The following is a 21,465-nucleotide window of genomic DNA, read 5'->3' on the forward strand; positions in this document are numbered from 1 at the left end:
ATCAAGTCCACATTTCACAGACCAGTCAATGCCACACAGTTATGACAAAACAACTTTATTCAAAAACAGAGTTCACAACATCAAATCACAGCGTGGAGTAAAACTTTAGCTAATCAAATTGGGTTTTTTAAAATAAGAAAACCGTTTACAAAGTAAGTTTTCTTAAGTTAAAACAATAAATTTTTAAGCACCATGTTTTGTTTTTTTTAAATTAGACATTTACATGACACACACAAAAAAAGGCACTTTTGTAGTAAACGACTAAGCCTTCGATTCTCTAAAAGTCAGTTCTCTTCAAGCTGTAAGGACAGACTTCGTGGCAGAGAAAAAGGCCACTCTCTTCTTGATTTTGCTCCTCAGTTTCGATGGCAGCCAGTTCAGCGGCTTCTCAAACACCTCCAGGTTACTTCCAATGAAGTCCTCACACAATCTGCGGAGGGAATACGAACGCTGCTAGTTCAGATGCTCTGAAATAGTCGGACAGGACTAAACTGACAGACTTAGTTTCCTGCGTATTCACGTTATTCTTCTCACAGTGAAGGTTGTCATCATTTACATATTTATGGTCATCTTTTATAACATATTATCCTTCACATTTGCAGATGTTTTCCCCTTTGACTGCTTAATACAATGTAAATAATTGGATGCAACTGGGACTAGTTGGTTTGACTTGCTGACTTTTGTAACTCACGCTGTTAGTGGCTGTATTTTTTAGATTCCACCAGCTTTACCATCATCTTCCTCCTAGTTTCCAACATTTGAAACACTGAAAAATCCTGTGCAAACCCTAAATTAGGCGCCTTGTGTCTAGAGGTTCACATTTATGCCTTTTATGAAGTGACTTTTCATATCACTGATTGTGAGCATTTCAATTCAACTGCATAAGTTTAAACTTCATTTCACATCAACATCACAGACTGATCCACTACACCGTTGTTGAGCCAGCACACTTCTTTCAAACAGAGTCATGTAGTCGAGTGTAGGAGAAAAACACCTCCATGGACTAAAAATTGCTTAGTAAAAATAAATTTCATCAGAAATATAATGATCTGAGCCAATCGTACTACTCTGCATCACAAAAGTAGATGAGAAATAGATGCTGAAACCTCAGCTTACCTGAAGAGGGGGTACGGCTGGGTCTGAAAGACGAGCACGTCTCTGCAGTGATGTTGAGACGGAGCCCTCAGAACAGCCACCTGAAAGCAAGACCATAGGTGACAAGACACTAATTTCAGAGTAATTTTATTCATTTATTTTTTAAATTGAGGTATTTTGGTAGTCACTCTATGCATAGTCTGGACCTTCTAAATACCAGCTTCAGCTAATAGAGTACAGTTAGAATTAACTGTAAAGCCTGTCGCAGAACTACTGATGAAACACTTTAAAAGCTCCCATCACATACCGAGTCCATGAGGATGCACAGGTCGCTGCTTCCCCCAAACACAACAACATCACTGTCACTTCCGAGGGAGGCTGTGTGACAGACCCTGAGGAGCACAGACACCGGAGCCAATAAGGGTCTAACACACACACACTGATTTACAGACTCTGATGAGCCACGTTCATCTGGTTCAACGCGATACTTAAACATTCTCCCCTAATATATAGTTCAGTATGTGTCCTAAAAGATGCAGAAGTAAAGATTTTATATTTTGAGGGAGCAAAACCATTAGAAGTATTATAAAACACATTTGCAAAGATAATTTATCCACCTGGGCTTGTCACTGTGGGGATGTGTCACCTTGTTCCACTGCCTCTTCTGCGTATTAAACTGCCAGGCATCATCTTAAAGAAAAATACTACATGTCAAAAAACAGCATTTTACTTTAATTCCTCTGGGAAAACCAAAGGCCAATTGTCAAACTGCTCCCTGTGGCTTAAGTTTAGGGCGTAAACATACAATAATGCTTAAACTGTTCTGACTTCCCTATATTAAAATCTCTTCCTTGTGAAAAAATGCCTCCAGATGACATCACTTGGAGGAACCTTCAGTTTATATTATGTCGTCTCGTTGCTCACACTAGGGAGGTTGCGATCGTGGTCAACCTGCTTTTCAAGAGCTCTGGCGACACTTATCTGAACTCCAGATGTAAACTTCATCTGGGTGATGTCATATGTAGGAATATTTAAAAAAAATCTAAAATAAAACTTGCCAACTTTGGGTAAACTTGTTCAAGGCAGGTTAGGACAAATATACAGATGCCATATTCCTGCTAATAGAGTTTTCCACCAACTACAAACTATATCCACAGCAAGGACAAACGTGCAACGTGACCACAAGACAAAAAGCAATTGTATAATTTATTTTAACAATTTCATGAGGCAGAGTCTTACTCATGCAGGACATGTGCAGCGTGGAGACTTTGAGCATGCGGATAGAACTAAAAACAAGGGAAAAGCGATACTTACGTTGTGGCCAAGACTTACTGAGTGTGTTTCCATCAATGCCGAAACCTCCGTAAACAAAAAGCGTATGATCCGATGTGGCCGTCATGGTGTGCATAAAGCGCCCCTGGGGTCTACCGGGTGAGGAGATGTTGCTGGTGGACACAAAGGACAGAGTGGAACAGCACCCAGTGAGTTCTTAGAGGGGGTGGGGAGCTTCAGAAATTTAGAAGACACAGGTTACAAATGCTATATGCATGAAAGAGAGTATTTTACAATTGAGTCCAGGTCCATGTTTCCAGGTCTAAGCAGAACATGTCCAACTCTGAAGCCTCCTGCAAACAGACACACAAAACCACATGTTAAGATGATCATTCAAATAATCTATGCACAGCACATTATGTTACACCGTATGCATTTGCTGAATAGGTCTTTTCAGAACCAGGGTTTCTCCAAGAGTTTGAAACCGCATCTGCCTGCTGGCTCACTGTTGGTGTTCAAGTTAACCTTAGACTGCTAGGTGGGGTTGGGGGCTCTGCAGACCAGTCACGCTATCCTACACCAAACTTCAAGAAAATTCACTTTTAAATAGTTCTAACTTTGTGCTCAGGACCCGGTCGCGTCACCACAGGAAAGAGATGTTGAAAACAGGAAAGGGCCTTCCCCAAACTTAGACCACAAAGTTTAAAGAACGCCATTGTCTAAAACATCTCCGCATTTGGATTTGAGGACATGATAACCCTAGAGAAAGTGCACATCATGGACATCTGGCTAAATACTTTAAGTTTAAATGCAACTCACCACTCCACCAGAAATGTAACCTTTGTTTCCTAGAAGGGCACTGGCATGGCTGCTTCTGGGAGTAGGAGCAGGACCCTGGACATTAAACGGGACCAAACTTTAGACATACTGTACTAAAGAAAACCGGTCAAATTCACAAGAAATCCGAGTCACCATTTTGTAACATACATATGTTTTAATGTCTGATAGTAAACAAACGAGTAAAATAAAGTTTTATTCAACTCGGACATGAACCGAGTCTTTACTCACGCGAGTCTCTGGCGTGCTCCACGTAGCACTGCGTGTGTCAAAAACTACGACTTCATTGTTCCAGCCCCAGCACCTAAACATTGTGTCTCCAATTGTTGTCTGAAATAGGGGGAAAAAAAAGTGAATATCATCATAAGCAAAGAAAATATAATTAAAAAATAAAAAGTCTGCATGCAGTTTCAGTTCCCCTTCTTTTCCTGGGGAAATTTAGAGATGGGCAGGGGTCAAATGTGGAGTCACTCCTGCCCTCATGAAAAGGAAATTGAGGCATTTATTCCATATTAGCAGTCTTCAATTTTGCACCAATCTCAGGAATAAATCACTAAAATACTGATTCCATACATTTCTCACTTTTAAAAGTTTGTACAGTTTTAATACTATATACTCATTTTGTCTTATCTACCCAATGTTCTTCTAGATATTTAATTTTTAATGATTTAATGATTTTTGTAAGTTACCTCGTTGGTTTTTAATACAGAGTCTGGGAGGGAATAAAAATAAATACTTTTGAGTCATTATTTAAAACACTCTTATTTACCCAGGACATCTCTTCCACAACGAAGCTCGACGACGATGTGTTTCGTACCTCCACAATGGTCTTACAGCCATAACCGCCAAAGTAGATTAACCTGCGACAAAACACGGAGTTCTTCATTTCATCAACTCATGCCTGAAACTAGACAAAGTCTTAAAAAAAAAAAAACAGGTTTAAAACCACTCCCCTGTTTTTTAATGCCTTGACACCTTTAAGCAACTGAAACCTCTTCAAGGGGAAAGTTGCTTGAAGGCTCAGCTTGTGAGACCCCCGACCCCAATCAGAACTGACCTGTCTCTGTGAATCCAGCTAGTGTGTTTGTTACGCGGTGAAGGGGTCATTCCTTTCGTGTCGGTCACTTTCTTCCATGAGTAGCACTGCTCGGTGAGGTCAAGACTGAACATCTGCAAACAGAACAGGTAAAATTAATTCATATAAGAGCTTTTTTGTTTGTTTTTTTAAAAAAAGGGCCTACTTTTACAAAGTTACAATTTCTCTGTTCTTAGTTTATTATTATTATTATTAAGGTCATAGTGGGCAGTGGAGTTGCACTGGAGTGCATTATAAGAGATGGTTCTGAAGTTTTCCCCCCTAAGTCATTTTAAAATAGGCCAAATCATTAGAACCTTTGATATAAAAAAAAAATTTTAAGAAAAAAAAAAAAAAAAAAAAGACTACTTAATATTAAACAAATCTCAGGTTATCACAAAAGCCATAATGAATTTGGGTTCAGTTCATAAAAAGGTAGGGGGGGGGGGGGGGGGGGATCAGCCTCCATCTTGTTTCTCATGCATCAGACAACCCCTGGACCCCTTCCAGATGACTGCAACACTGAGGAGTTTGACATGAAGGACAGGAGAAAGTCTAGGTACCATCACTGAGTGAGGGACCAGCCTGATTAAATGAAGCCAAAGGAACAGAGGGTGTAACGTCTGCTTCCTCCACGGTAACTAACTTGGTTTGTGTATCCACTGGGTTCACATCCTCCAAAGATATATAGTGTGCCATTAACAAAAGAGCCACAGAAGCCTGATAAGTCTGGGGGGATGTCTCCGGTGATCTCCCTGTGCTCCCTGTCACACAGAAAAGAGAGAACGGTGGTAGGTGAGTGTGAGAGCTACCGTCGCATATACAAATGTGAACTTTCAGAAAGCACATTTTAAACTGCACTGCTCTGACTAAAAAACACAAAATTTTTTTTTACCATGTTCATTCCAATATATTATCCTTTAACCATTGTCATAGTTATCAGGCCTGTGTGCACTGTATCTTGTTTGTGCCACTTAAAGCACTAATTGTAATCACAGAGAGGAACATCAGGCCCAGATACGTCGCTTAAATGTCAAGGTGACACTGATAAAAAGCCTCCATCTTACCAGGTCCCACTGTCCAAATCACAGAGCCATATCTCATCCCCGGGCAACATGACGTCCTGTCCAGCAACCACCTGTGACAAAACAGAGGTGATGAAAACACACACACAATTTGGCTGCATTTGGCACCACATCAGGTCATAGAGCGACTACAAACATTGATACAGCACAAAGTGAGGCTGATACTGCGTCCATGGCAACAATCAGGATGCAAAAAGAAACAGGAGGACTTGGTGCTGTCCATCAGGACGTTTGATAGAGTGACCCTGCCCATTTCTAGCTCCAAGTCTGCAATAAATTGCACCTTCCGTGTAGTTTTCTTATGAGGGGAGTTAGAGAAGTGCCGCAGCTTGTGTTGCACTCAAACACATCACCGGTATTTTGTCAGAGACACAAAGTGAACACATGATGCAGCTCTCAGCCACCTGTGTCAAACATTTGCAGCAAACACTAGGCCTCTTTAGTTAAGTCCCGTTGAAGTTGGTGCGTAATGACCTGACAGCAGAGGCCGGTGCTCATTAAGGGAAAATAAGCCATAAATTCTTATATTAAAGCAAGAAACACGAGCATACAACCGGCGGCGTGAGTGAGGACACATTCCTAGGACAAACGAACTTTCTCTTGACGTGGCTCCTGGTAGTTGTACCTGCAGAGGTGAAAACAGTTCCACACCGGCCGCAGGTTCTTACCTGGTAGCCTCCCCACACATGCAGGATGTTGTTGTCTATGAAGGCCGTGTGGCTGCTCCTCTCCAGCCGCTTCCCCGGAGCGTCTCTCTCTGCAGCGGAATCCATTCCCGAACCCGGACCCTGTGTCTCTCCGCTGGTCGCAGCGACTCGCGGCTCAAATAAAAAAACAACAACTAAAATGCGCAACCAGCGTGTGGAATGAGAGAGCGAGAATGCGCACAGACCTGTACGGCCACACCGGCTGCAGCGAGAAGCACAGACTGGATTGGGTGCGTTGCCAAACGTGCTTTTCAGGCCTGCTGTGCTTGTTTACTCCTCCCATTGGCGTGATCCCTGTTGTCATGCAACTTCATTACGGTCACTAAACCACGGTGCGCGCACTGGGGGGGCGGCTCATTAGCATATTTTAAAGCTGCACTCCTGTTTGAATGGATTATATAAAGGCATAAGTTGTTTGCTTTATTATAAACATTTTCCCCTGAGTTTATTGTCTGCAGGGGAAACGGGATGAGTGTTAACTTCGAGCGAGCAACATTAATCAAGCACAGGTGGAAAGAATTGCGTTAGTTGGCTCCTGCATGGGCCAAATGCTGAAGGGAGCCCGTGTGATACGTTGCACCTGTGCAGTTCTTCAGCGGCACACATTTCATTTTATGTCATTTCACGTGGAAAAGTTTGACTAATACCCGTTTCCTGTTCAAATTGGCCACATAAGAGATCCGTTCCTGTGGCGTGGTTTCAGTGTAAATGATGGGGAACAAGGTTGTTTTGGTGGCAGCTGACGGAGGATGTGATGTTCAGTCTAGGTTTGTTTTAAGAGCAACTAGACAGGATGCCTGATGCTGACAGCTGCAGCAGGAGGAGGAGGAGTCCTCTTGGTTCTAAGGTTTTGCCCTCACTCTGAAAACGAAGCTGCTGCTGGTTTTGGGACGTGGGATATTTGCACACACTGCTGTTTCCGAATTACACAGGAGTTATGTATGTTTCATCCAAATTTCAAAATATGATACACACACACAATACACACACACACACACACACACTGACAGGACCATCAACGCAGCATGATGAGAAAGAGGGTCCCTGCAGGACAGTAGTCTGTGGTGGTTTTAGTGTCTTTGCGACTGGTCTGTTTATAGTGGTCATTTCTATGTCTTATTTATTGTACTCTCCATCCATGCAGTGCAGATACGTTGGGTGTAAGTGTGCCCTCAACTGAAATCATGGTTAAAAACAGCATATAAATATTAGATTTAAATAAACAGATTTATTTTGGTGCAGGTCTGACATGTGCACTGTGCGTTGTCCAATGAAGGAAAATGTAATTCAATTCAGTTTCAGCTCCTCGGTTGAACAAAATGGACTGTCTCACATTGACGCACACTCTCCTGCACAGATAAGATTATATGTCATCTTTAATTTCTAAATGTTTTCAGTGAAAAATGCCTTGGTCAGTAAATTGTTGCAGCTGTACTTGTTCCTTCGTAACTTTTTAAATAAGACCTTTGTGCGTTTAGTTTTCAAAAGTTTTAGGTTTTAAAGTAACAAACGTTGTTAAAGATATACGGTAACATACAAATGATGTAGTTAAGTACTAGCGCATCAAACTTACACTCAAATAAGGACTACAGCCACTGATCATCCCTTTGGAATTAGAAACATATTGAATTATGACCTTGGCCTGACTTAAACAAATAAACGCATTAGAACAAATTCGTGGGTTTAAGACTTGAGCCAACAAGTCTGAGACAACTGGCATGTTAACAGCCTAAGTCTTGGTATGAGAGAAAGAAGACAGTAATGCAATGAGAGAAAAAGAGAACATTTCCAGCTCCGTAAAATGTAGACTATTAATAATGTAGTTTAACAGTCTGACTTTTCAGTGAGAATGAAAGGAAAAGTGTTCAAGACGTTGGTGAGACCAGAGATGTTGTTCAGCTTAGAGACAGTGGCACTGAGGAAAAGACAGGAGGCAGAGCTGGAGGTAGCAGAGCTTAAGATGTTGAGGTTCTCTTTGGGAGTGACGAGGATGGACAGGATCAGGACTGAGGACATCAGAGGGACAGCTCATGTTAGATGTTTTGGAAATAAAGTCAGAGAGGACAGATTGAGGTGGTTTGGACATGTTCAGAGGAGAAACTGTTAATATATCAGTAGAAGGATGCTGAGGTTGGAGCTGCCAGGCAGGAGGTCAAGAGGAAGAGCAAAGAGGAGATTTCTGGATGTAGTGAGAGAGGACATGAAGTTAGTTGGTGTGAGAGAAGAGGATGTAGAGGACAGAGTTAGATGGAGGCACATGATTCGCTGTGAAGACCCCTGAAAGGGAGCAGCCGAAAGGAAAAGAAGCAGTTTGACTTTAGTCTAAAACAGTCTGAAAGAGCAGAATGTAGCACACTGACATTTATTTCATTATGGTCATCGATACATAATAAAAGAGATGAGAATAAAAGATACAAACCAGAAATAACAGTACGGCAGTGTTTTGTACTGTCCACTTAAAGTTGATATGCATCCGTCAAAAATGAATTTGATATGTAAAATACAATAACAATTTTTGTTCTTGGCAAATTCTATGCAATGGTGTTTCTGCAAGTTCAACCCTACATCATTCAAATATTTAAAGAGATGGAAGAAGTACAATTGACCAAATTGAGAAAGAAAATGTCAGCAACGCAGGTTGTTAGTTAGTTTATGCATTATTATATGTGCTAGAGGATATTACAGCTGAATATCCATTTAACAGTCAAAGCTAGTGCAAATATGCAAAATATGTTTTGACTTCAGAATCACCGTGAAATGCATGAATCCCCGTAAAAATAAAACAAAAATCAAAAAGTGTTTGCACCAACAGATTTCAAAAATGTTTAAACACCGCATTTGTTTAATAACGTCAGCAACTTCATGAAATATCTCAATGTGCTTCACCACGAGTGCAGACAAAATATATATATATGTATATCCCCCATCAGAATCTGGACTACGGGCTGCATTTTTTTTTTTTTTTAAATCACACGTGTTGATCCCAGTGTTTGTATGTTTTAAATAAACTTTATATACTGAGAGAAACATTCCACAAAATTCTTCTTGGCAACAGATTTGTTTGTTTGTTTTACATTTACACAAAACTCATCTGTAATGCAGCAGTGAAATGTCAGCAGCCTGCGAGATGCTCTTTGGCCCTTCATCAGCAACACACCAAGAAGAAAATTGTGTAAAGCTTGAAATAATAGGAAGGCACAATCAAAAGCTGTTAATCAGAACAACAGCTGTCCTCACCGCTGTGTTGGTTAAATCCGTGACTGTCTTTGTGCATTAGAGACAACATGCAGAACGGCCTGTACAGCGTTTCTGGTACGCACAAGTTAAGAACACGCTGTTCTTTGCTATGATGTGCTGGATATGATTCTTGGCAGCAACCTTCACCATTGTCCTATCCTCCTTTTGATGCCGTGCATGAATCAGAATTCAGAGAGGTATTAAAGTCATTGGGCAGTAACAGTTGGCTGCCTTATGTCAGCATCATGAGACTTTATGTGCGTATAAAGTCTAGCTACTGTAGCGATGTGGCTCCTACGCCTTCCTTTTTGAGTTTAAGCACTTGAAGAGTTTAGAGCAGAGTAATTGCACTTTAGGTTACTTCATGTAAAGGCTAGATTTTGTTTTGTTATTTTTCTTTCCGTTAGTCGTCCTCTAGCCTCTGGACAAATGTGTCAGGAGTGACAGGCTACACAGCATTGCCCTGCTGGCTTCGCTCAGTCCTGCAGATCCCTCTCTTGGTATTTCTTCATTCGTTGGCAGCGCGGACAGGGGGCTCCAGAAGCTTGGCATGCCCGGTGAAACACAGCTTTACATTCTTTACACCTGGGTGAGAAACACAAAAATTAAAACGTTAAAAATCTACGTAATTATTATCTAACGGTAATAGAAAACTTTAGGTCTATAACAATATGTGCTGCTTTTTTAAAATCTAAGTTTTTAATCAATTTCAATCTATACAATCTGTTCTCACTATAAAAACTATAAAAAAAAAAAATATGAGTGATAATAGGTGGCAGAAGTGACCAAACCAATTTGCAACTACAGCTGGAAAAACGGACATGGGCAGATGTGAACAAGAGGAGAAAAACAGCACTAGTGTGCAAGATAAAAGCCACATTGTTTGTTTAATGCATTTTCCTTTCTAAGTTTTGGTCTTTGTGTTGGTTCTTACAAGAAATGGGAAAAAAAGTAGCTGTGAGGAAGAGGCAAAAGGGCAGTGCATGCAGTGGTGAGCTGGTGGTAATATACCTGGTGGTGGTGTCAAACTGGAAGGGGAAGATGGTGTCGTTAGCGTGGCATATCTGGCAAATGAAGCCGCGCTGCGTGCACAGATCACAGTGAAACACGTGGTTGGTGGCATAGTTCAACAGTTTGATCAGGTAGGTTGCATATTGGCCTGTTGCTATCTGGAAAGAAACACAAACATACTTGAATGCAGAAGTTTTTTTTTTGCACATTTTCACACGGTGGTGATTTCTCAGAGAAAAATAGTGAACAACTCATACACATGAACTTATTTTGAGTTTTATTCACTGTCCTTTTGTAGAAATCAAGCTTATTATAGTTAAACCTTCTGAATCTTTGAGTGTTCGTATTAACTTAATTTTTCCCCTTGGCTGACATGATAACATTAAGTTTTAACTTCTCACTGTTTTAGGATTAGGGTGCCTAAACTTTAGCACACACACACAAAACAAAATAGAGTAGTGATGCATCAACATTTGACAAAAAGCTGTGTGTTTGCTGAATGTTTTATATTCACTTCCTTGGAGTGACCAGTCTAATGATGTTAAAGGTCATAGGGGTTGTACATCACAACATAATGGAGGCAGCGAGATACCTGTCGTAGATCCATGACACTGTATAGATGGCTTGACTCCAGCAGGTATGTTCGCTGGTCCATTCTGCAGAGAGAATTGATAAACACAATGAAATATAATAATAAAAGTAGCAAAACGTAATGGAGTTTCCTAAAACCATTTTAACACCAATTTTACAGTCATACAGTGTAGTCTAATGGAAGGGGGCCTCTCAGTGATGGAGCACTGGGTTGGAATGCAGAAGACTGCGGCAGGAAGGACATCCAGCGTAAAAACTCATGTGGCCTCCCCCAAAAGGGACAAGCCGAAAGCCATATACATGACAGGACAATATAGTCTAGAATTATTCTTTCAGTTCTTGTCAGCGCTGCATAGATTCTATTGATATTATTTGTGATTTGGCACAAAAATGGTAGATTTGACCATTTCCAAGTTTAAAAGAACAGAGGCTTTAATACAGGTTATTTACGACTTTTGAAATCCTTTCTAAGGCATTAAACATTGCATAAAACACACACTTTTTACACAGACCTGGCTCGAAGTTTCTTGTAGGCTCCGCTGCGACAGGTGAGAAGATAGTCGCCCAGCAGGCGCAGCCTCTGCCTCAGGTTGTGGGCCAGAGCCATAGAGTCAGCGTGCTTCACCAAGTCAGGGTTTAACTGCTCCAGGTTCAGCAGAGGTTCATGCTCTACCTTAACCAGTAGCCGCAGGGCCTTCTTACACACCTGGACAGACACAGTTGTGTGACTACTGAGAAGGGGGGTGTTGCTAGAGAACAAAATAGATCCCCTTAAAATGATCAGACGTGTAACACGAGCCTTCTGCTATCGATGACGTGTCACTGTAATATCCAACCAGCCACAACAACATACTGTGTCAGGTGTTAAATCTGGATCCGTCTGTGTTGTACTCACCTCTCGTTGCGAGAGGTCCCAGTTGTGTACCATGCGTGACGGGATGATGGTGGTGTCGCCCTGGTGGCAGGAGTCACAGTAGTACTGTCCGGAGAACTCACACAGCCTGGCTCTGGACAGGGAAGGGCCAATTTGCTCAGGACACCCTGCACGTGACCCACAAAGAAAACTCAAATACGTAACACATATGCTCACAATCTTCACAAAGAGATTTTGTCTAACTAGCTGTGAACACAACCTTTTAAGCTGACATAATGAACTTAGCTAACGGGCAGTTATTCACACATCCAGCAGTTACACTGCAACATAACTGGAGTTGTGTTTGTGGTCACCCAGTGAATTATAATATTCAAAGAGTTTGAGCTCCTGTGCGGCTATGGTCTCGGATTACCGGCGTCAGATGTATCCAGCTTGATAGCTACTATTTGCTCCAACTTGCCTGTTTGTGCAGAGCAGGTAGTGCACAGTGACAGTTAAACAGTTAGAACTGCTTAGGAGAGCAGTGAACCAATACAGAGCAGCTTTTGTATTTATGGTGATTTCTCAGGCTCATACATGAAGCAAGAATTCAATATGTTTAAAATGAGCCTGATAAGTGTGACGGAAAGTGTAGAAACTATAAACTTTATGATTTTATATCCCGTACCAGGACTGGACTGGTTTTAATAATTATAACCAACTCAATGATTGTACAGTATGGAATAAACAACCTTAACAATTCCGATACCTGCACATTTGAAGTTCTGATTGTCCAGCCCCTTCTCTGAGGGGACGGTGCACAGATGAGAGAGAAGTGCTCCGTCTTCTTTTAGGCTGTACTGCACCAGTCTATGGAGATTTCCGGTCACTGCAAGGCACACTATGGGTGGCTCCTCGGAGACCTCATCCTCCCTGCTCTCCAGGTAAGAGTCGAGAGCTCCACGTATCAAATTCCTCCAAGACTGAGCTTCATTAGGGTTCTCTGCTCTGAGCCTAAGAGTCTCCCTGACAGTAAGGAGTTTGAAAAAGGCTGGTCCTCCCAGCGAGACGTCGGGTACCACATCCCGGATTTCCTCAATGGGGTGGGTTTGCCGAAGCAACTTTCTCCCTTCCTTTACCTGGAAGGCCTTCAAGGTCTCCAAGGAGAGGGAGAAGACCAGAGGTACCCACGTCCTAGCGTCAGGATCTGTTGAGACATACAAAACAGATTCTTTGACGGCATCCGTTTCCAATTCAGTGGTGCGAGTCCAGTCGAATTCCTGCGACGAGGGAGATGTCTCCTGTCCTCCAACTGTCCCTCTGTCAAACGATGATGAGCCTCGCTCAGGGCTGGAGGGGGCAGAGGATGGAGATGAAAGTGTGCGTTCATCCACGCCATTCTCACTTGAGGGCTGCAGCACCTCCCACTGCTCGTCGACACGGGAAGCTGGACGACATTTATGCACAGCCTCTATTATCCGGTCCACCCAGTCCTCAGCTTCATCACGATTGGCTGCTCTGAGGTAGAGTCTCTTCCCAGGAAAGGCCAAATCAAAGCGACCTTCAGGCAAAGTGATGCGTACGTCCTCACATCGCACCAGGGAACAGTTGTTATAACACGTCCGCTCCTCTGCATTCAGGTACAGGCGGAACTCAAAGGGTGACAGCTCGCAGTAGTAGTCGCGCCATATTCCCATCGCATTTCTCCGCTCTAGATGGCCAAGTTTGAGCAAACCACGAAATGGATTGGACAGCCCTGACAGACAGAACAGTGGGCACAGGTTAGGCAGGTCGAAGAACAGAATCAGCCAAACTTATTTCAAAAATATTTTGCTGCACATTTTGCTGCCCCAGTGGGGGAGATTTATCTTTATTAAGATTTATCTAAATCTTGTGATCTTGACGCGTCAAGTGTTACACCCCTGTCTAGGTGGTCGAAGGGCAACATACAAGAACAAATAAGGCTGTTCCCTCCCCAGTCCCCAAACCCAAATCCAGAATACAAATTTATCATTTAGGTGTGCAATTTATTTCTACAACTAAGAGGATGTGATCAGCTCCCGTTACTGCCCCCCCCCCCCCCCCGAAATCCAGCAAATCAGACAGGGCACCTAGAACTCAGGCACACAAATCCACGCAAACAAACCCTCACTCTCACTCAAAAACACTCGAATAAAACACAACTTGAAAGGAACAACAACTTAAATGCACACAGCCAGGGCCGTAACGCAAGTCAAACACAATATTCTATAAATGCATTCACAGGAATCAACCATGAAAAAATATGCTTGTGAAGTTGACATAGTAAAATAGATTTAGAATCAGTGATTTGTGTCTGTTTTTATTCAGTCTCTTTACTATACATATAATATACAGAACATATAAAGTCTGGGATTGTGGTTTTATTTATGTAGGGTACTGTGGGACACTGTCCTAGTCAGATGCGTTTGCATGAAGGGGTGGAAGTGGAAACCGCTTAGGTTTTCATTCTGTTTTAGAATCAAGGAGACACTACAGATTACCTATTTGTCTGCGATGGATGACACTGGGGGGTGACTGAGGGACCTTGGCTTCTTCTGTGGGGGTGGGAAGAGGCACCACTTTGGTGTCCGTTACCTCGTCTATATGGGGTTTGTAAATGTCATCCTCAGAGATCCATGAATAGGAATGCTGCAACGAAAAGAAGGGGGAGAAAGGCTGCTTTATCTAGCACAAGGACATAAAATAAAGTCATGGCTTTTAGATCAGATTAACTTATCATTGGCCTGAAGATTTAAAAAAAAAAAACTTTTGTGTTCAGTAAATAAATTGTGAAACAATGGCTTCTGTTATCGGTCTTTGTGGTTAGTACTGTGATAAGAAACTACAATGAAAAGACTCTTTCTCTGTTTAGCCTCATGTAAATATAAGTACACATTTGTTGCAAACGGGGCTCATTTGAACGTCCATGTGTGGCAATCGCAGTAAGTTGTACATAAGGGGAAATATTGGGAAGGTTATTTGAACACAGTAAGGTTATTGTAACTTCTCACGATCCCTTTGAGTAACGTGAAGATTGGAAAAAAAAAAAAAAGCAGCTAGAATGGCCATTTTTCCCCCATGACTTGTTTAATAGTTTGTGTTGATTCCCCAACCTGACAGACAGACTTTCCAACATATTATGTGTCATGTCTTCCATGGAAAAACACAGATAACAACTTAAAAGTAGTGCAATTCTGCACTTCCTTGTACTTGTTAGCTCATCTGACTCAGTGATTTCATGAGTAACCTTAACATTTGAGATGGATGGATGCTAAAACTACAAGAAACAGCACTGTGTCAAAAAGCCGGATTAGTTCCCAAACCTTTTGGAGTCTTTTTCAGTCAAAGCAAATTGTCCGCAACAATACTTACGGATAGAGAATCTGCCCTGCTCAGGATGCTCGTAGAGCGATGTGAGGCGCGATGTGCCGATGGCTCCAAGTTGTTCTTCTCTTGTGCACTGATCTCTTCCTGGATTGGCTCACTAATCTGCTGAACATCAGGCTCACTGACTGGGGACAGCATGTCCGCGTCCAAGGGCAGCTCATAAGCTGCACCATTGCACACTTCAGAATGAGAGTGGTTGATGTGGCTCTCATCAGACGATGGCAGCTCAAGGGATGTTGGTGGTGCATCTGAATCGGAAAGCGCAGAGGGGGGAAGTTGGTCCTCAAGCTCTTTTGATGGTGTGGCAGGACCCTGGGCCTCGCTGTCAGAGCCACTGAAAATGGCCGTCTCTGAGAACTGATCGGGACCCGTGCTTGACACAAAGGAGTCCTCGCGCATGGAGTCCTGACTGCAGCTGGTGCTGTCCCGAAACTCAGTCAGCAACCTGAAGAACAAAGTCATGATAGAATACATGTTACTGTGAGCTCACTCTCTTGTTTATGTCGTGTGTGAGTGAATTTAAATCATATGAATCTGAATAATGTCGTATAAGTTTTTGGTATGTGTGATTATTAGTTTTGTTAGGTCAACAATCTTATAACAACACCAAAATAAAAAAATGCAATTGCCGGCCTCTCAACAGTTTGACCCATCTCCTCGCCCCATGGCTCTCTCAAGCCTATTTGTCTTATCTTTAAAAAGAGCACAGTAGTCTTGAGCAAACATTACACAAGTACTTAATGCATTTGTTGGGGACTATTTCTAGCTGCGGATTATTCCACATTTAGTGAGAATTTACATCAGCGGGACAGAGAACATGGGATTAACTCTGAATAAACTACAGCGTGTGTTCATGTTAGTGAAAGAGTATGTTACCGAGTGGTTCACTAATGCTTTTTTTAACTTCATGCTTTTTATGGATCAGCTTTTTGGCAGGTGCCACTGTTACCAGATAAATGCTGATAGTTTTGCGATGAATGAAGTTTTGATTAGCATCCATTTTCTCTTGATAAAAAATACATTTTATAATATTACATATACAAAATTATATTATAACTGAACAAAAATCTTTTAAGCATTTTTTAAAAATCTTTCTACTAATTTGGGGCGTCTGTGAGCAGGAAGGTAGAGCAGTCTTCCACCAATCTCGGAGTTGTTGGTTTGATCCCCAGCTCCTTCTCCGCAAGACTTAATTGCTCCCGGTGAGTGTTGGCCAGCTGCATAGCTGCATAGCAGCTCCACCATAAATGTGAGTCTGTGTGTGTGTGTGTGTGTTTGTGAATCCCTATGAGTGAATAAGAAGCAGTGTAAAGCACTTTGAGTGCCAATAGGTAGAAAAGCGCTATATAAGTGCAGACCACTTAATTTGATGACTGCTGCCCTCTGGAGGCCCTAACTTTGAAAACTATGGCACAGAGGAAAAGGACATATGCTCTGAACGTGTGGATAAATGGACTCAAATTTATTTTTCATGGGATTTGTTGGCAAGATGGCAAATACAAGATACCACCAGGCTTATCTGCTAGCAGACACACTTACTCTTTTTGTGGCCTCTTGAGGTTGATGCTCACACTAATAGGCATGTCTAGGTCACATGATGACCACTGCTCGCCTGTCGGGCTGCGGGGATCCTGTCCATGCAAGAGGCTATCCGAACTCAGGCTGGAGGACAACTGAGAAGACCCTGTGGTGTCCAAACTTAGATTAGATGAGTTGAGTGCAGTCCTATCTCCTTGTAAAAGATCTGACCCCCTCCCCTCCAACAGCACTGGGCACCCTCTCTGCAAATCCAGTGCATCTGATGAGCCCAAAGACTGACACGGCGTGTCCCACAAGTCCTTACATACAGGCTTGGAATGGTCCCCACCATTGAGAGGCAGGTCAAGCGTGTCTGCCTGGGAGAAGGGGCAGAGACCAGCAAAAGCCAAGGGTGTGGTGGTCCACTCGTTGAGGACAGCTGACTTGTAAGACAGGTTGAACGTAAGTGAGGCCAGACCCTGGAGGTAGCTGATTAGAACTTCTCGCTCCTCAGGGTTCAGGAGCAAGGCACTGGGCTGATAGTGAGCCCGCAGCTTAGAGTCCTCCCGAAACAAAGACACAAGATAGCACTCCAGTAGGCCATGGTTGAGGGCCAGCCTCAGCCATGCTCTGCAGCGGCCCACGTCTGTGCTCACAAAGCTGATCTTCTCTAACTCTGTGATCACATCACTAGGGATTTAAGAGTATGGGGACACTTAATAATTTATTTAACTTGTATACTCACACAAAAATGATCATGTTAAATGTAATCATCAGCGAGCAGCTGCTGTATGCATGTGCCCTTGTCCTGACTTACCGATGGGTGACTGTCTTGAGGAGGCTCCAGAAGAAAGGCTGAGGAAGGGGTCCTCGGTCTCCCTTCCTAGTCCGCCCTCCAGCCTCTGAGCGGATGTACTTGCTCTTGATACCATGAATGAAGACAGCCTCCAGGGCACAGCAGAGCAGGTTAGCATCACTATCTTCACTGGTCACCACTGCATCTGACGTTATGTACCGCTTCTGTAGGGCCTTGAGTGACTGTGCAAACTTTTCCTTGATCTATGTGACAATGTGTAGAAGTAGGAAACATTTTCAACATTTTCAGAATAACTTCTCTGTACACTGACACGCACAAGGCACATAATTATAAATAAACGGCGCATTTCTGCATTCAAATCTATGATGTGATGAAGTATAGAAGGTCGGAGGTCATGCTATTGTGAAACATGGCTTGCAGATTACCTACCGTCACATGACACCTATTGTCAGCTGACACTAAAAGACACGCTATGTAAAATTGTAAGAAGGAAGCAAACATTATGCAAAGCTTTGCAGTAAAAAAAATATTACTCAGTTTAAGTAAATACATCAAGAAGTGAGGGTCTGGGTTTTCTCAACCAGGAGCAGTAAAAACATTCCTCCTGACTCTTCACCAAGTCATCCCTACAATAAAGCAGTATATTTGCATTTCTGCTCTTCAAATGTGAAGATCTGATTACTTCCTTTGCCAAACATGACATATAATTGCAATTACACATACAGTAAATGCTAAAAAACCAACAGTCTGCATTCCTACTCTAATGTTTTTACTCCCTTTGCGTTGATACAATTGTCTGCTATTGCTTTTACTTTGAATCTGTGTCTGGCCCCGTTAAAAGCATGAGACTGTCTGTTAAGCCCATTATAAATAAGGCACGCAGCTAAGCGAATAGATCACAATGTTGAAATGGGTGTAATGGTGCACACTGATACACACCATTGCAGTAAACCTGTACTACTTTCACAACCTAACTGCACCACAGTCACATTCACACGCAGGCCGACAAAGTGGATCTCTGCCATTGCAAACACCTTTGCAAATTGCAACAGGCTGTGTTTTTTTACCTGTTTGACATCTTTAGCCTCAGGTGGCATGTCTGGCATCTGTATAGCTAGCATGGTACCTCCTGGGAAGGCTCCACCTACACGACACACTGAAACACAAGAAACAAATCGTTCCTTTAACACATGCAACATCTACCAGGCTTACAAAACGGTGAACTCAACAGTTGTGTCTACTAAGCCCTGCCTCCTGACTGAAATGACATTTAAAAGAGACAAACAAGCAATGCAAGATAGTTTACCAGGCCGACAAGTAAAGCATGTGATAAGGAAATGTTTTTTCTTCCTCTATTCTTGTTGAGCCATATTTGCCACTAGAGCTATCTTCACATTGTCAGTCACAAGACTGTGCTGTGTGACATATCTGCAACTTTAAGGTCTCGGCGAGTGACCATTTTTTTAAGTCATGTGAGCCGCTGATTAAAGAGGTGTCTGCAAGGAAGTAGCTACAAATGCCGCAGCACTAACTTCCCCAGTAAAAAAAAAGTAATCTGAGAGTGAATCAGGATCCAAACAACAAGCCACTCTGAGTACCTGGCTATATCACAGCAAGATAAGATACAATTGTGACAAGGCATATGACTGCATGACCTGTAAAGACCTGTAGAGATCAAATCAAATCATTGTCTAAACACACACACTACAGAAATCAGGTCACACCCATGTGTAATCGTATGCACCGTGCTTTAATGCAGCCGAATTCACCGTATAGATGTTAGGATTTACCCTTGTTTTTTTCTTTTTTTTTTTAATTGAAATTGTGGTTGATTGCAGCCATAAACTCTTTAAATTAACTCGTTAACCAGCGGTCAGTTGAAACTCATACATTTCCACTATGAAATACCGATTTTATAACCTGGGCGTGAATTGACTAAACCAACATTGTTGCAGCGTATTGACAACATCGTTGCTGTGCATTCGGCTACATTGGCATTTCAAATAAAACGAGCACGGGGATAGTTGGAGGTGAATGGAGGCTGACTTAACTCACCAAGCCGATGACAAAACATAGACAGTAAACAGGACGATAGGTAGAGCACACGGAACAAAACCCGTTGTTTAGTGTGATAAAAGCTAAAAAACACCTAATCCCAGACCAACTGATTCCTTAACCATCCATGCTGTTCACATCAACTTGCGTCAGTCCTCCGATTTAAATATTAACGTTAGCCTCTGGTTTGGGCGAGTTACGTTAGCACACTCAAGCTCGACCCTTCAAACCGAAACAACGTTAACGCTATATTATACCGCTACACCAGAAACAACAACAACAACAACAACAACAACAACGCGTGGATAAGATATCAGTTCATAACCGTGACATTAACACACAGGGCTCTGGAAGTAGAATTAGCCAGTGGCTAACGTAAAGCACCAGCGATGCAGAGCTAACTAGCTTCCTTACCGAAACAGCTTGGCTAACTTGGCATTACGGCCCCGGACAACCGTGTGTCTCCAGAAAATTAGTGTAAACCTATAGACACGGGTGTTGACGTTGAGCCATTAGAGTCACTCTCCATTTCTTTGCCTACAAGGTCCGGGAAGCCGCCACAAAATGAGCGTTAACTGCCGTTTGTTTTCGTTCACGGAGGGAAGCTCTCTCCCGTCATAGTCCAGCTGAACGCAGTTGCATGACGGGAATTCTTTCAGGCTTGTGATGCCTTCACTCGCTCACGAAATGCTGTAAAACTGAAGGAGCGCCACAAAGACGTGCAACGTGAACGATAATTAGGAGAAATTAAACATTTAACTCGATTCTTAACTTAAACTCGATTCTTTGGTATTTTTTAAACAAACATTTAAACTTTGATATCTCAAAGCAGAGACATGAAACTACCGCTGTTGCTCTCTACGTTTCTATCGGACTTTTAAAACGCTACAAGCATAGACCCAGCTATGGAACATGTTTACTGAGCAAAAGTACCAATACCATACTATAACAAAAACATAAAATTTGAAAGTCAGGCATTGACATTTTACTTAAAGGAAAATACGTTACAAAACAGAGACCCAATTACTCATATGTACACTTCAAAAAGAAAGAACGTGCTTCTGGTGAAATGCAGAGATAAAAACGACAGTGTATTGTATTATTTTATATTATTTATTTTGTACTTTCATCTGTAATAACGTATCATATTAAAACTCAGCATATGGCTTGTATGTCAAAGTGTAATTAGTAAATAACTGTAAATGCTACAGAGTAAGGAAGAGTTTCCGAGTAACACTTGAATGCAGCTCAGCGTTTGAGCCTTTCAGTTGTTGATGCTTCATTTGTTGACGTGAGAACTTCATGTTCACGACTGAAATGTTCTATTGCTGGCAACGCCACTCAAAAGACTTTAAACCACTGTAAACCTCACTCTGTTAAATTACTACGAAATGAATACGATTAATAATAACAGTTGGTTTGCTTGTCTGTCACAGTCGCGTGAGTTTCTGTACAGATGATAAATTAGTTCAATAGTTGCATAGGTTTAATTCGATACTTGTTATTCGTATTTTAAAACAATTTATCGGTGCTGGAAGAGGTACTCAGATCTTTTTTGAATCCATTTTCAGATTTAGAAAATGTAAATATCCTGCATCACAGAAAAAGGTGTTGTTTTCACGTGAATTACTCGTGCAAAATTATAGACAGACAGGTAATTATCAAAGTTAAAACATTCCCTCTGCAGAAAAATAACTCGGTATTAGGAAATTACTGTTTGTCAATATGTTGTCTTTCTAATAGATGATTAAGGTAGAGCTACTTTAAATTATGATACAAGACCTATATTATATTTAATATAGTCCTTTCTTGGTTTCACTAAATAAGCTTAGAAATAAAATTCTAACCAAGTAACAAGAAATAGGAAAAGAGAAAACAAAGAGAATCACACAAGACAATAAACA

At 41.9% G+C, this 21,465-nt stretch overlaps 2 protein-coding genes across 7 annotated transcripts; both read right to left on the reverse strand.

The window, feature by feature from the left end:
* Window positions 1-34: 34 nt before the first annotated feature.
* On the reverse strand, window positions 35-6,363 carry LOC137105593 (kelch domain-containing protein 1-like). Of its 4 annotated transcripts, none has more exons than XM_067487992.1 (13): window positions 6,033-6,363; window positions 5,347-5,417; window positions 4,926-5,043; window positions 4,262-4,374; window positions 3,974-4,064; window positions 3,436-3,534; window positions 3,187-3,261; window positions 2,662-2,720; window positions 2,410-2,540; window positions 1,713-1,785; window positions 1,403-1,487; window positions 1,117-1,196; window positions 35-430 (listed from the first exon to the last, which is right to left on the reverse strand). In XM_067487992.1, the coding sequence occupies exons 1-13, from the start codon at window positions 6,135-6,137 to the stop codon at window positions 295-297; spliced, it is 1,236 nt and encodes a 411-aa protein (XP_067344093.1). In that variant the 5' UTR covers window positions 6,138-6,363; the 3' UTR covers window positions 35-294. The 4 variants fall into 4 exon arrangements, with proteins under 4 accessions (XP_067344093.1, XP_067344094.1, XP_067344095.1 ...); XM_067487993.1 differs by having other exon boundaries at window positions 2,428-2,540; window positions 6,033-6,361; XM_067487994.1 differs by lacking the exons at window positions 35-430; window positions 1,117-1,196; window positions 1,403-1,487 and adding an exon at window positions 1,514-1,621.
* Window positions 6,364-8,417: 2,054 nt separating this feature from the next.
* Window positions 8,418-20,205, reverse strand: plekhm1 (pleckstrin homology domain containing, family M (with RUN domain) member 1). Of its 3 annotated transcripts, XM_067488252.1 has the most exons (12): window positions 19,976-20,204; window positions 18,574-18,662; window positions 17,507-17,748; window positions 16,711-17,379; window positions 15,157-15,616; window positions 14,286-14,433; window positions 12,533-13,519; window positions 11,806-11,951; window positions 11,423-11,616; window positions 10,912-10,975; window positions 10,320-10,477; window positions 8,418-9,893 (listed from the first exon to the last, which is right to left on the reverse strand). In XM_067488252.1, exons 2-12 carry the CDS (start codon window positions 18,625-18,627, stop codon window positions 9,785-9,787), a joined length of 3,231 nt encoding a protein of 1,076 aa, XP_067344353.1. In that variant the 5' UTR covers window positions 18,628-18,662; window positions 19,976-20,204; the 3' UTR covers window positions 8,418-9,784. The 3 variants fall into 3 exon arrangements, with proteins under 3 accessions (XP_067344353.1, XP_067344356.1, XP_067344354.1); XM_067488255.1 differs by lacking the exon at window positions 16,711-17,379 and having other exon boundaries at window positions 19,976-20,203; XM_067488253.1 differs by lacking the exons at window positions 8,418-9,893; window positions 10,320-10,477; window positions 10,912-10,975 and having other exon boundaries at window positions 11,523-11,659; window positions 19,976-20,205.
* Window positions 20,206-21,465: the final 1,260 nt, after the last annotated feature.

The sequence above is a fragment of the Channa argus genome, chromosome 20, assembly GCF_033026475.1.
Source record: "Channa argus isolate prfri chromosome 20, Channa argus male v1.0, whole genome shotgun sequence".
Taxonomy (NCBI): domain Eukaryota; kingdom Metazoa; phylum Chordata; class Actinopteri; order Anabantiformes; family Channidae; genus Channa; species Channa argus.

What these genes read in the sequence shown, in the direction of transcription:
- LOC137105593 (XM_067487992.1), bottom strand. Translation starts at nt 6,137, where the DNA reads ATGGATTCCGCTGCAGAGAGAGACGCTCCGGGGAAGCGGCTGGAGAGG. An exon ending in ACATGGACCTGGACTCAATT is followed by an intron (nt 2,541 to 2,661) that starts GTAAAATACTCT and finishes TGTGTCCACCAG; the next exon opens with CAACATCTCCTCACCCGGTA. An exon ending in CCCCACAGTGACAAGCCCAG is followed by an intron (nt 1,488 to 1,712) that starts GTGGATAAATTA and finishes TGTGCTCCTCAG; the next exon opens with GGTCTGTCACACAGCCTCCC.
- plekhm1 (XM_067488252.1), bottom strand. Translation starts at nt 18,627, where the DNA reads ATGCTAGCTATACAGATGCCAGACATGCCACCTGAGGCTAAAGATGTC. An exon ending in CATCCATCGCAGACAAATAG is followed by an intron (nt 13,520 to 14,285) that starts GTAATCTGTAGT and finishes TCTGTCTGTCAG; the next exon opens with GGCTGTCCAATCCATTTCGT. An exon ending in GTGTCATGGATCTACGACAG is followed by an intron (nt 10,478 to 10,911) that starts GTATCTCGCTGC and finishes GTTTCTTTCCAG; the next exon opens with ATAGCAACAGGCCAATATGC.